A 15,663-nucleotide genomic window follows, 5' to 3' on the forward strand; every position below is an offset into this window, starting at 1 on the left:
TCTGTTACTTTTATGTTGAGACTCTTCTAGCTATTTCTTTCCTCTCATCTACAGTCTTATTTGTAGTCCAGTTTTTCCCCATTTTTATTTCAGTCTGTGGAAAGTCAGCTGGTTACCATTTAATTTTGTGACCAAGGATCCTGAATAAATTCCTACATAAGTTCTGAATAGCCTTCTTTCCTTTCCTTCAATTGTTCCTTCTCTTTTCTTTGGTGAAGGTACAGTTGATTTCTAGGCCCAGTGTTTGTGTCTTCTCATCAACTGCTACTGTTGCTGCTGTGCAGTACACTTTCTTCTCTATGTTTAACTGACAACTAATTTTAAAACAGGTAAAATTACTGCATTTTAAAAAGTTTTAGTTTGAAACCCCAAATTCAACTTTACTCTGAAATAATTATTCTATGGCATTTCCCACATACCCAAGAACAAAAAACTCCAGAATTTCAATATGCTAAATACACATAAACGGATGAGCTGAAGCACTTTGCTGAACACATACATGATTAGTAACAGTTGGTGATTTTGCAAAATGGTACCATTATTTTTATAGTTGGAGTGTTTTAAAGAAACAATTTTCATCTTGTAGCGGAGATGCTGGGTTGCAGATAAGCACAACAAAAAGACTTTCACACTTAAGGCTTTCGGCCAATGGCCTTCGTCAACAATGGACACACACACACACACACACACACACACACACACACGGAATTAGATTAGGAAATGAGACACACTTAAAGTAGTAAAGGAGTTTTGCGATTTGGGGAGCAAAATAACTGATGATGGTCGACGTAGAGAGGATATAAAATGTAGACTGGCAATGGCAAGGAAAGCGTTTCTGAAGAAGAGAAATTTGTTAACATCGAATACAGATTTAAATGTCAGGAAGTCGTTTCTGAAAGTGTTTGTATGGAGTGTAGCCATGTATGGAAGTGAAACGTGGACGATAAATAGTTTAGACAAACAGAGAATAGAAGCATTCAAAATGTGGTGCTACAGAAGAATGCTGAAGATTAGATGGGTAGATCACATAACTAATGAGGAGGTATTGAAAAGAATTGGGAAGAAGAGGAGTTTGTGGCACAACTTGACTAGAAGAAGGGATCAGTTGGTAGGACATGTTCTGAGACATCGAGGGATCACCAATTTAGTGGTTGGTTGGTTGGTTGGTTGTTTGGGGAAGGAGACCAGACAGCGTGGTCATCGGTCTCATCGAATGAGGGAAGGATGGGGAAGGAAGTCGGCCGTGCCCTTTCAGAGGACCCATCCCGGCATTTGCCTGGAGTGATTTAGGGAAATCACGGAAAACCTAAATCAGGATGGCCGGACGCGGGATTGAACCGTCGTCCTCCCGAATGCGAGTCCAGTGTCTAACCACTGTGCCACCTCGCTCGGTCCCAATTTAGTGTTGGAGGGCAGCGTGGAGGGTAAAAATCGAAGAGGGAGACCAAGAAATGAATACACTAAGCAGATTCAGAAGGATGTAGGCTGCAGTAGGTACTGGGAGATGAAGAAGCTTGCACAGGATAGAGTAGCATGGAGAGCTGCATCAAACCAGTCTCAGGACTGAAGACCACAACAACAACAACAACAACAACAACAACAATGTATATTTTGACGGGATTTGGGACATGGGGTCGAGCACTGACCTGCTGCAAAATGATCTTTACGTGTCTATTGCTGTATTGTGGCTGCTTGTGTTTCAGTGTTGGGCTCGAACGAATCAACTGCTTTTGATAATGATGTCCTCTGACTGTCTTTGTCCGTTTCAGTAGCTACGAAAACATTCTGTCCTCCACCACCATGTCGGTCTTCAACATCAAAATCACTGTTCTTAAGGCATTGAAAACATTCTCAGCATGTTCTTCCACTAAGAGTTCCCTCACCATTGGTCTTACCCAGCATTTTAAGAGCCACAGGTGCAGATGTTTTCATGTTAATGCAGAAAATTGAAACTTCCTGCAAATGGCGAGAAATGGGTATGTAAGTTGACATAGTTAATCGATAATAACCTTATGATGCAATCACAAATGAACTAATATTTTTATGGCATTATGTTTACAGATGCCTAAGCTTCTTGTATTACACCTATGACCAATCACCAAAACTGCTACTGCCGGCTATTGCAAAATGGCAGAAGCAAAGTTGTAGACCCAATACTTCACCTCTGAAGGGATTACCTACAAACAAATCCAGGGTACAACAGCTATGGGCACCCGCACAGCACCATCCTGTGCCAACCTATTAATCGGCCATCTAAAGGAATCCTTCCTAAAAACTCAGAAGCCTAAACCCCTCAGATCCATTGATAACATCTTTGCTATCTGGATGAAAGGTAAAGACAACCTATCCACATTCCTCCAGAACCTCAACAATTTCTCTCCCATTTGCTTCACCTGGTCCTACTCAAGCCAACAAGCCACCTTTCTAGATGTTGACCTCCACCTTGAAGATGGTTACATCACTACCTCCGTCCATATTAAACCTACCAACCACCAGCAATACCTCCACTTCAACAGTTGCCACCTATTCCACACCAAGAAGACTCTTCCGTACAGCTTAGCCACCTGTGGTCATCACATCTGCAGTGAACCCTTCAGTGACCGTAATTGTCCTCCCACCCTTGCACAAAAACAAATCTCCCATGCCTTATCTTTCCAGTCTCCCACCACCTCCCGAAGTCCCACATTCTGGCCACAGATGAGCATTCCCCTCGTAACTCAGTACCACCCAGGACTGGAGCTACTGAATTACATTCTCCACCAGGGTTTTGATTTCCTTTCGTCGTGCCTTAATTAAGAAATGTCCTGCCAACTATCCCCCCCCCCCCCCCCCCCCCCCCGCACACACAGTTGTATTCCACGGTCCACCGAACCTACACAATGTACTCGTCCATCCTGACACAAATCCTGCTCCCAGTCCCTTACCTCAAGACTCATACCCCTGTAATAGACCTAATTGCAAGACCTGTCCCATACATTCTCCCACCACCACCTACTCCAGTCTGGTCACTGACATCACCTATCCCATCAAAGGCAGGGCTACCTGTGAAACCAGCCAAATAGTCTACTAGCTAAGCTGCAACCACTGTGCTGCATTCTATGTAGGCATGACAACCAACATGCTGTCTGTCAACATGAATGGCCACCGACAAACTGTGGCCGAGAAACAAGTGGACCACCCTGTTGCTGAACACGATGACAAACATGATATCCTTCATTTCAATGACTGCTTCACAGCCTGTGCCATATGGATCCTTCCCACCAACACCAGCTTTTCCGAACTGTGCAGGTGGGAACTTTCCCTGCAATACATCCTACGTTCCCATAACCCTTCTAGCCTCAGCCTTTACTAGTCGCTGTCCTCACCTATCCAGACCCTTCCCTGCTCCCATTCCAGCACTACACAGCCGTCATTCCACCACCACATCCATTCTTTTTTTTATTTATTTCTCTCTATTTCTCTTCTTTTTCCACTACATCCCCCCCCCCCCCACCTTCCCCTGCTCGCCGCCTAACCTGCATGCAGCACTACACTATCCGCCATCCCCACCATACTACCCCTCCCCCTCCTTACCTCAACCCAGTCACCACTCCCATGATGCACTGATGCTGCCACTTGCAGTGTGGTTTCAGTTGCCTGAGACTGCAGACGTGTGTGTGAGTTGCATTTGTGTGTATGTGTGTGTGTGTGTGTGTGTGTGTGTGTGTGTGTGTGTGTGTGTGTTTTGATGAAGGCCATTGGCTGAAAGCTTTAAGTGTGAAAGTCTTTTTGTTGTGCCTATCTGCGACTCAGCATCTCCATTATACCGTGAGTAGCAGCTTTCCTTCTCATAATATTGTTACATTCCATCCTGGATTTTCCACTGTTTAATATTCATCTTGTTAATTCTTGCATCAATACCATAAACATATTGTAACTACTCTTACCTTGGTATATACTGATGAGTACCCACATGAAAAATGTTTTATATGACAGAGAACGTCCTTTGCTCAATTCTTTATATAGCTCTGGATACGTGAGAGCTATTTTACTTGAAACATCTTTATCCAAGACCAGTGAAAACACAGGAAACATTGTATACAATGTAGCATACCTAGAAATGATGAAAATACATTTCACTGATACCTGCCACAATAACATACATTCATTATGTAGTAACAAATAATTTGTGTCAAATCATCTTACCCCACCATCAAGAACCCCTGATAGAGTGGTACCGATGAGAAGTAGAAAACTGATGAGAAAACAGCCTGCATGGTGGATATAATCAGACCACGATGAATGACAAACTGACTTAGTGCCGCAGATCGCTTGTACGAACGACGTCCATGGACAAGTAAGAGACGTGCTAAGTGCTGGAACTGTGGTATTGAAAAATCAGCTGCCAATGATGCCTGAAGACCTTCCTGTCCTTGAATACCTATTCCTGCAAGTAAAGAAATATTTTTTTTCCAATTAAAACAGTCAGACAGTAATACATGTTTTCCATTTCTTGGCAGGGCAAATATTTAACATACAGCTGAACAAACGATGCTTCGGTATGCATTAATTTCATCTGACATAAAACAACTAACGGTACAGCAATGAGATACCATTTAGAGACAAATATTGGAAATAAAGTAAAACTTAGTGATATGTAAAACACGTACGAGTGTAAGCTAAGGGTGTGTGTCCTGTATTATCTTGAGCAAGTAAGGAAAACTGCCTAAGACTCATCCTCAGCCGCACTGCTAGGAATGAACTGAGTAAAGGAGTTAGATTCATATCACATCAGAAATATTTTGACTTAGTTGCATTCTTGAAAGAGAGCCACTGACCATCAATATTATGCTTCTTTTACAGTCTGAACACTTTTTCTTGGGTGCACTTAACCAGGAGTGGAGGGAGCAAGGTCCACCTAACATTTAAATTCTCACAGAATGAGAAGCAGTGTAAAGGGAGCAGACTGCAGCATCCTTTGTGCTCTGCAACAAGTATTCACTCTCACTGTAGAAAATGACTTTTACCAGGAACTGTTTCATTACTCTTTCTAGCACCAACAGCTCAAATACAACCAAGCAAAACAAAATATGGCATTCAACTACAGTGCAGCTGCACACAGTAATTTTTAGTCATTGAGACAGAGAGCAGCCATTGCGCCAGACACTACTAGTTCTATGTTTTCAGACTATTACCCCTTCATAAATAGAAAGCTGAGTGTTACGAAATAGTTTACGTATTGTACATTATTGCTAGTAATTTGTATGTGCATGTAAGCACCTCACCCCTACATCAGTGACTCACACTAGAACTACTTTCATGCATATCTAAACTAGAAAACAGTGCAAACCAAATTTCATGTCTTGTAAATTTATGGAAATGACAATACTGTGTGCTTTGAGAAAAGATGAATTCACCAGGAATTTGCTACCTATAGTAATGTTTTTAGGAATGCAACAAAAAGGGCCAGTACTTATTACCAAGTACATTCATGTGGTAATTTTAATATACAAGTTACATTTTGAACACTTTTTTTAAAAGTAAATTTGAGCATCTGGTTAAACTCAATATGCTGACTAAATTTTGGACATTGCTGTAGTAAGTAAATAAAAGTCTTATCATCCAAAATTGATGGTTGTGGCACTCAAAGAGACATGGCATATTAATAATATGCTGTCCAATACTCATAAAAAGGGGGAATACGGAATCTGTGGCAGCAAAGCTCAGGCTATTGGCAGTTTGTCTGGCTTTAACAAAAGACGGTACATACACCATGTTGAATTTTTTTCCAAATTATAACACAAAAGATTTGCAGTGAAATTTTAGGTCACACTGACTGATGTGACTTATAAACAGAATCAGGTCGCACCTGAAGAAGGCAACGAGTTACGTGGGCGAAATATTGTGCCAGAGCAACACAAACATCTGGCAGTAGACCCAATTATTCCACATGTCAAGATCTCGCCGGGAAAGCCTGATGAAGAATTACATGAGAATAAAATGAGTTTACCTGAAAACTGGAATTGGGTTTGAAAACAAATCACAATACAATCATCTTCATAACAGACAATCTTATAATGTTCAACTACAATAACAAGATTAGTGGACATTTTAATACACTGCCTTTTTATGGTTATGTACCTCAGGCAGTAAAAACAGAACCCTTAGATTGACAAAAAAAAGTGACTATGTCTGCCTGCCGATCTGGCTGTTAAAGATTCCAATTTCTCATTAACCAGTGAGGTATCAAATTGCACTATATGTCACATATTATGGTCTACAGTCCATCGGCGGCGTTCAAAATTTGAGCTTCTAATTCAATGCATATTAATCATAGCTAACACTTGGTTCAAGAATCATAAAAGAAGGTTGTACACATGGAAGAATCCTGCAGATACTAGAAGGTATCAGATAGATTATATAATGGTAAGACAGAGATTTAGCGACCAGGTTTTAAATTGTAAGACATTTCCAGGGGCAGATGTGGACTCTGACCACAATCTATTGGTTATGAACTGTAGATTAAAACTTAAGAAACCGCAAAAAGGTGGGAATTTAAGGAGATGGGACCTGGATAAACTGACTAAACCAAAGGTTGTACAGAGTTTCAGGGAGAGCATAAGGGAACAATTGTCATGAATGGGGGAAAGAAATACAGTAGAAGAATGGGTAGCTCTGAGGGATGAAGTAGTGAAGGCAGCAGACGATCAAGTAGGTAAAAAGACGAGGGCTAGTAGAAATCCTTGGGTAACAGAAGAAATATTGAATTTAACTGATGAAAGGAGAAAATATAAAAATGCAGTAAATGAAGCAGGCAAAAAGGAATACAAACGTCTCAAAAATGAGATCGACAGGAAGTGCAAAATGGCTAAGCAGGGATGGCTAGATGACAAATGTAAGGCTGTAGAGGCTTATCTCACTAGGGGTAAGATAGATACTGCCTACAGGAAAATTAAAGAGACCTTTGGAGAAAAGAGAGCCACTTGCATGAATATCAAGAGCTCAGATGGAAACCCAGTTCTAAGCAAAGAAGGGAAAGCAGAAAGGTGGAAGGAGTATATAGAGTGTCTATACAAGGGCGATGTACTTGAGGACAATATTATTGAAATGGAAGAGGATGTAGATGAAGGTGACATGGGAGATATGATACTGCGTGCAGAGTTTGACAGAGCACTGAAAGACCTGAGTCGAAACAAGGCCCCGGGAGTGGACAACATTCTATTAGAACTACTGACGGCCTTGGTAGAGCCAGCCCTGACAAAACCATGTGGTGATCAAGATGTGTGAGACAGGCAAACTATCCTGAGACTTCAAGAAGAATATAAAAATTCCAATCCCAAAGAAAGTAGGTGAGGACAGATGTGAAAATTACCAAACTATCAGTTTAATAAGTCACAGCTGCAAAATACTAAGTCGAATTCTTTACAGATGAGTGGAAAAACTGGTAGAAGCCGAACTCGGCGAAGATCAGTTTGGATTCTGAAGAAATATTGGAACATGTGAGGCAATACTGACCCTACGACTTATCTTAGAAGAAAGATTAAGGAAAGGCAAACGTACGTTTCTAGCATTTGTAGACTTCGAAAAAGCTTTTGATAATGTGGACTGGAATACTCTCTTTCAAATTCTAAAGGTGGCAGGGGTAAAATACGGGGAGCAAAAGGCTATTTACAATTTGTACAGTAACCAGATGGCAGTTATAAGAGTCGAGGGACATGAAACGGAAGCAGTGATTGGGAAGGGAGTGACACAGGGTTGTAGCCTCTCCCCGGTGTTATTCAATCTGTATATTGAGCAAGCAGTGAAGGAAACAAAAGAAAAATTCGGAGTAGGTATTAAAATCCATGGAGAAGAAATGAAAACTTTGAGGTTCGCCAATGACATTGTAATTGTATCAGAGACAGCAAAGGACTTGGAAGAGCAGTTGAACGGAATGGGCAGTGTCATGAAAGGAGGATGTAAGATGAACATCAACAAAAGCAAAACGAGGATAATGGAATGTAGTCGAATTAAGTCGGGTGATGCTGAGGCAATTCGATGAAGAAATGAGACTCTTAAAGTAGTTTTGCTATTTGGGGAGCAAAATAACTGATGATGGTCGAAGTAGAGAGGATATAATATGTAGACTGGCAATGGCAAGGAAAGTGTTTCTGAAGAAGAGAAATTTGTTAACATCGAGTATAGATTGAAGGGTCAGGAAGTCGTTTCTGAAAGTATTTGTATGGTGTGTAGCCATGTATGGCAGTGAAACATGGACGATAAATAGTTTGGACAAGAAGAGAATAGAAGCTTCCGAAATGTGGTGCCACAGAAGAATGCTGAAGATTAGATGGGTAGATCACATAACTAATGAGGAGGTATTGAAAAGAATTGGGAAGGAGAGGAGTTTGTGGCACAACTTGACAAGAAGAAGGGACCGGTTGGTAGGACATGTTCTGAGGCATCAAGGGATCAAAAATTTAGCATTGGAGGGCAGCGTGGTAGGTAAAAATTGTAGAGGGAGACCGAGAGATGAATACACTAAGCAGATTCAGAAGGATGTAGGTTGCAGTAAGTACTGGGAGAGGAAGAAGCTTGCACAGGATAGAGTAGCATGGAGAGCTGCATCAAACCAGTCTCAGGACTGAAGACCACAACAACAACAACAACAAAAATTCAATGCAATCAAATGATACAAACAAATATGCAACATATTTTGGTGCTCGGAAAATCTCTCATCAAAACATATATACGAACTATGTTATACGTATCAGGCTTGGTGGTCGAGTGGTAAAGCGCTTGCCTGTAAAGCCAGAGGTTGTGGGATTGAACCTCGGTCTCACCACAGATTTTTCAGTCATTGTTTTAACCTAGCTTTCACCTTTCAATGATATGAGGAGTTGCCAGGAACATCATCATCATCATCATCTACTTACATAAGTTTGTACTGAATGCTCAGAGGCCAAGTCCTACTTGCACTTATCTCGCTTTTAATTTGTACATGGTTTTAATTAATCATATGGAAGAAGATACGAGGGAGGATTGGAAAGTAACACACAATAATTTTTTCCCCCTGGTACTGCAGCTGGAATGTTGAAATTCCACAACAATGTACTTTGAAGTTTGCATTAGAGGTGGTATTTTGTTTTCATGTGCAGCTGTAGCAAGATAAGCCAAAACTAAAAAAATGCATGCATGTTATTGTCATCAACTTGTGAAGAGCAGCGAAATGCAGTTCCGTATTTGTGAGCCAAAGAGCATAAACTGAGTGAAGTTCACAGGGAAGTATGAGGGGAGTATGAGAATGACTGTATGGACCATAGCAATGCCTCCAGGTGGTGTACATTCTTCCAAGAGAGTCGAGTGAACCTTTGTGATTTGTCACACTACATCTACATCATACTCTACAAGCCACCTAATGGTGTGTGGCAGAGGGTATCTTAGGTACAACTATCTGATCCCTCAAATCCTCTTCCACTCATGAACAGTGGGTGGGAAGAATGATTGTCGGTAAGCCTCTGCGTTGGCTCTAATTTCTCGAATTTTCTCCTCATGGTCAATACGTGAGATGTATGTGGGGGGAAGTAATATGTTGTCTGACTCTGTCTGAAAAGTGCTGTCCTCAAATTTCGGTAGTAAATTTCTCTGTGATGCACAACGTCTCACTTGTAACGTCTGCCACTGGAGTTTGTTTAGCATCTCCGTTACACTCTCTCACCACCGAAACAATCCCTAGATGAAATGCGCCTCTTCATTGGATCTTCTCTATCTCTTCTATCAGTCCTACCTGATAGGGATCCCAGATAGGTGAACAATACTCAAGAATCGGGCGAACAAGCACCTTATAAGCCACTTCTTTCGTGGATGAGTTACATTTCCTTACGATTCTTCCGATGAATCTGAGTCTCATGTCTGCTTTTCCCACTCTCTGTTTTATATAGTCATTCAACTTCAGGTTGCTCTGGATAGTTACACCTAGATATTTTAAGGCAGACGTTGTCTCCAGCTGTTTGTCATCAATAGTGTAGCTGTACAGTAGTGGATTTCTTTTCCTATGAATGCGCAATATTTTACATTCATTTACTTTCAGGTCAACTGCCGCAGTCTGCACCATTCATCAATTCTCTGCAGGTCGTTCTGCAGATTCTTACTATCTTCTGGTACTGCATCATCTGCGAATAGCCTTAAAGAGCATCCGACACTTTCTACTAGATCATTTATTTTGTGAACAGCAACGGTCCTCTCACACTTCCCCGTGGTACTCCGGATATTACGTTTACATCTGTCGATTTAGTTCCGTTAAGAGTGACGTGTTGAGTTCTATCTGCAAGAAAGTCTTGAATCCAATAGCAGGTCTGCTCATTGATTTTTATAGAGAAGCTGTTCATTTTCCAAGCACGTCATAATTCTTGAGCATAAGACATGTTCCATAATTCTACAACAGACTGACATCAATGATATAGGTATATAATTGTGTCTTATGGCCTTTCTTGAAAACTCGAATGACCTGCACTTTTTTCCAGTTAGGTACCTTTTGTTGCTCAAGGGATCTACGATAAATTACTGCTAGAAGGGGAGCAAGCTCTTCCGCATAATCTTTATAGAATGTTATAGGTATCTTATCTGGTCCTGAAGCCTTTCCACTACTAAGCAATTGCAGCTGTATCTGCCATTTCGGCGTTTGCACATGGTTGAAAGAAGGGACAGTGTTACGATCTTCCATGGTGAAACAACTCGGAAGATCAAATTCAGCACTTCGGGCTTCTCTCTGTTATCTTCTGTTTCGGTGTTGTCGTGGTCACTGAGAGAAAGAATAGATGATTTTGACCTGCTTACTGATTTTACATACAACCAAAATCTCTGAGTTTTTACTCAGGTCGGTTGACAACGTCTTACTTTCAAAATTATTGAACGCTTCTCTCATTGGTCTCCTTACACTCATTTTCGCTTTGTTCAGCTTTTGTTTGTCAGCTAGGTTTTTACTTCTCTTGAATCTGTGATGAAGTTCTCTTTGTTTACGTAGAGCTTTTCTAACATGTCTATTAAACTGGAGTGGATCTTTCCCATCCCTTAAAACCTTACTCGGAACTGTAGTGCCCCCAGAATTTTACGAAAGTCTGGAGACATGTGTGTTCCAGCCATTTCGAATATGCATTATTTTAAAGCAGGGCATAAGGATGAGCATGGGATACTGCACCCATTTATTGTTTGTGCAGGCGAAACTGGAAGGGGGATAATTCATCGGCACTGGCAAGTGTTCAGTGCGACCTGCCAAGAATAATCAAATACGGCCCAGAAGCTCTGTGACCGGCTGCAAAGAGTAATGTAGCTTTGTATTGTTGAAAAACAAATGGAGATACTTGAGATAGCGACTGTTTGTTAGACGTTGAATTGCTGTTGAGAGTACGTGGACTGGACGTGGATAGTCAGCCATGATAAAAGCTTATGTTTTAATTGTGTTCAAAAATGTGTAATTAACTGATTCTGGGTGCCCGATAATGTATGGGCTTACGTCATAAAGTTTAGTAATTTTTTTTGTACAAAGTGGAAATAAATATGTTCTGGTGCACTGAATGATATTCCCAGAGTAGCGTGTTTTTTAAATAAGGAGAGAGAGAGAGAGAGAGAGAGAGAGAGAGAGAGAGAGAGAGAGAGAAAATTTCCCCTTCCTAGCAGTGAAATCTTCGGAGGAGCGTCCGATGCTAGTAGAAGACATCGGCGCTGCAAGAAAGCAGAACCAACATTCTTCAACAAGTAAGTCCACAAAAATGCTTAACATTACACCGGCCCACCCCAGGACATACTTGCCTAGGGCATATTGAACGATACATTAGAGTTTTTTCCATTTGTTCTCCACATCTTTGTCCTCATCACCAAATATTTGATGCTGACTGCCGAGATATTCTGAAATTTGCATCCTGTCACACTTGCTGGGCAAATATATCTTCCTACCTTTCTTAACATTCCTTGTAGGACCCATTGTCATAGATGCTGTCACAACCTTATGATCACTGATACCTTCCTCTACATTAACTGATTTGATAAGTTCATGTCTGTTTGTTGCCAAGAGGTCTAAGATGTTACCTTCATGCATTGGTTCCAGCTCACGGTAATTTTCAGACAAGACATCCAGAACAATGCCACATGATTCCCTGCCCCTGGCGCCAGGTTTGATGACGTAACACTCCTAATCTATACCTGGCAAGTTGAAGAAACCCCCTATTACAACAGCATAATCGGGCGGCCAGTAACTGCTGCAACCCCCAGAATGTCTGAGCCACTGGCAGAGTAATTTTGAACGACCAGCATGTGCAACTATGAACTTTATCATAACAGTTCAACATTTTCTATGGCATAGTGTACAATTCTGTTCAGGCCACGTTGAAATTTCGTGAAGGTAGTGCTCGTGGGGTAACTAAGAACCTCACAACCACAAGGGTCAGCGAATGACGTCAAGCTTGGATCACTTAACACTTTACTTCGCAAAAGGGCATGACTTTGTGAAGGAATCATGACTGGTGATGAATCATGGGCATAACACTACACACCTGAAAGAAAGCAGGCCTCTATGGAGTGGAAATATGCTGGCTGCACAGTATGAAGAAAAATTCAAAGTTACTCGTGCTAAGAAAGTGCTTGTGCTGTCTGGAATATGCATGGTGCATTACTGGGAGACTCTGCTGAACACAGGACCATTATGAATGCTGCAGCCTACATCAGAACTTTGGGTAAGTTGTGTAGCGTCCTTCCTCACAAATGTCACAACATTAATGCTGATGGTCTCAAACTTCTTCATGACAATACTCGCCCCCATGTGGTTGCTCTTGTTCGTGAGAAAATCGCCAAATTTGGGTAAGAGGTGCTCCAGCATACACCATATAGTCCAGACCACGCACTGTCAGATTTTCATCTGATTGGTCCCTTGAATAAGCTCTTGGCCGGGATCTCACAAATTTTAGTCTGAATTACAATTATCAGCTCCAATACATTTTCACAATCACACAGAATTCTATTTACTATCAGATTATGCTACAGTCACTTGCTTGTACAGTGGCACACTAGTAAAAGGAAGCATAGCACATAAAACAAGAGCCCACTGTGTTTGTCCATTGTACACATTCTGGCAAATGAACTGAACATACAGCACTGGTATCCATGTTAGAGTATTAGTGATAACTCTTACCTTGTTGGTACAATAGCATCAGGAAGAGTACATGCTATTGTGTACACTGTGTGTACTATTTAAGAGAGATCAATGGAAAATCCAGGATGGAATAAACCACACCACACAGAAGAGGCAGATGGAATAACCTACCACACAGAAGAGACAGAAGAGGCACTGAGCAGGGGGGAGCGGGGGGGGGGGGGGGGGCGGCGGCGCACACACCCACACACACACACACACACACACACACACACACACACACACTGAAAGGAGACTGTTAGTTCAATGCTGTTCAAAGTTATGAACAAAGTCATTTTTCAGATATAGAAAGCGCACGCACACACACACACACACACACACACACACACACACACACACACACACACACACACACACACAGAGCCCCTGTCATTTCGAGGTGCCAAGGCCTGACTGTGCTGAGCAGCAATCTCAGCCGAGTGAGTAATGGGGATACAGATGATGATGATGATGATGACGATGTAGTGGTGCCTATGAGAGTGCCGGCTGTGGTGGTGACAAGATGGTAAGCTGCTAGGTGCAGAATAGGGTGGCTGTGCTGAGGGGGAGGGGGGGGGGGGGGGGAGGAGGATAGAGAGAAGCGAGAAGCAGAGAAGGAGTAAGGACTTGCAGTTGTGCTGAGATGGCTGGTTGGTTGGTTGTTTGGGGAAGGAGACCAGACAGTGAGGTCATCGGTCTCATCGGATTAGGGAAGGATGGGGAAGAAAGTCGGCCGTGCCCTTGCAAAGGAACCATCCCGGCATTTGCCTGGAGCAATTTAGGGTAATCATGGAAAACCTAAATCAGGATGGCCGGACGCGGGATTGAACCGTCGTCCTCCCGAATGCGAGTCCAGTGTGCTAACCACTGCGCCACCTTGCTCAGTGCTGAGATGGTCAGAGGATATGTTGCAGGGAGAGTTCCCACCTGCATAATTTCAATTACCTTTCACTGTGCCTTGAAATGGGAAGTATCCTCACCACCCTTACCAGAATGGTGTTCCACCGTACACCCAACCTACATAATATCCTTGTTGCCCCTAGCCCCTACTCCACCCCTGTTCCCCATGACCCATGGCTCATTTTACAGAAACAGACTTACATGCAAGATCTGTCCCTCTCATTACCATATAACTCCAGTTGTATCATAAGCATCTATGACCTCATCAAAGCCATGGCAGGTGAAAGCAGCCATGTGATCTACCAACTTAGCTGCAACAACTACATGGCATTCTATGTGGACATGACAACTAACAAGCTGTCTGATTGTATAAAAGGCCACCACCAAACTGTGGTCAAGAGACAGCAGCCAAGCATACTGCTCAACACTGCGTGCTTGACATCAATGGATGCGTCACAGCCTCTGCCAACTGGTTTCTTTCCATCAACAATTTTGCTGAACTGTACAGGTGGAAACTCTTTCAACATGGTATCCTTCTTTGGCTTAACAACATGGCCTCAACCTTCACTATAGCCCCCATCACCTAGGATGGTGCTTCCGTGCATAGAGGTGGAGCGGAAAGGAAGCATAGGGGGTTATGAGAACTGCGCATGCGCAGCAGCAGAGCGCAGGCAAATTAAGTCCACGTTGCCAAACTGTGTTGCTGCGGATAACAGTCAGGCTCATTTGCCTACTGTACATTGTATTATATGCTCAAATATATGACGGGAATAGCATATATTAAAACCAATTTCGATCAGTTGTCATAAAATAAATATTAATTTAAGTCTTGATGACATTGCATCCACTGCTCTACAGATTTACCCGGTGAGACATCGGGAGGTGAGAACAGATGACACAGCTCTGTGAAGACATGAAGTACAATTTTTCTCAAAATGACACTTGTCTAATGACAAGGTCATTGAAACTGCTTGCAATAATTAAAATTTATCGCAATCTGAACGGCATTATAAGTAAAAACTTAATACACAACAAAATTAACTTGAAGCACAAACCAAAATCGTTATATTTGCTTGACAACTGCTTCTACTCAATAGAATTTTTAAAAATGTGTAAGGCGCGTGTGTGTATGTGTGTGTGTGTGTGTGTGTGTGTGTGTGTGAGAGAGAGAGAGAGAGAGAGAGAGAGAGAGAGAGAGAGAGACTATTGTTAAGTGTAACCACTGTGTAAAAATGAATTAGTGGTAGAAAATACTGATATAAAAAATTATTGTTAAAATTGTCAGTAAGTTGTCATGTTTGTCGCTGTTAATGGGAATTATGAGTGTAAACTAACAGGTTTGATATTACAAGGAGAGACCGCATTTATAATCCATTCAACATGGAAGCAATTAACCATCATCTGCAAATAACTCTAGGGAATGGTGACCAATAACATCGAAAACCACTGATATCGTGACAAGTAACAGTTACTGTTATTTTAGGGCCTTATCCAGTTCATACCCTGAAAATGACAGAGGTTTACATGTGGAAAAATCAGACTTCTGACAAATTTATTCAGCTGCATTCTCGCGTGTTATCAGAGCATACAACATGGTGGGAGAAGTGTAACTTCTCCTTGGG

The 15,663-nt window shown here is 41.9% G+C and overlaps 1 protein-coding gene across 2 annotated transcripts in view; it reads right to left on the reverse strand.

Annotated features, from left to right (window-relative positions):
* The window catches only part of LOC124619850 (probable phospholipid-transporting ATPase IIB), a 194,053-nt gene that overhangs the window by 32,440 nt on the left and 145,950 nt on the right, over nucleotides 1-15,663 (reverse strand). For both annotated transcript variants that reach the window (XM_047146460.1, XM_047146461.1), the window contains 2 exons: nucleotides 4,186-4,426; nucleotides 3,927-4,093 (listed from right to left, as the gene is read on the reverse strand). In XM_047146460.1, the coding sequence (XP_047002416.1) occupies nucleotides 3,927-4,093; nucleotides 4,186-4,426 (408 nt within the window). The remainder of the gene's footprint in view (nucleotides 1-3,926; nucleotides 4,094-4,185; nucleotides 4,427-15,663) is intronic.

Source organism: Schistocerca americana, chromosome 6 (assembly GCF_021461395.2).
Source record: "Schistocerca americana isolate TAMUIC-IGC-003095 chromosome 6, iqSchAmer2.1, whole genome shotgun sequence".
Lineage (NCBI taxonomy): Eukaryota > Metazoa > Arthropoda > Insecta > Orthoptera > Acrididae > Schistocerca > Schistocerca americana.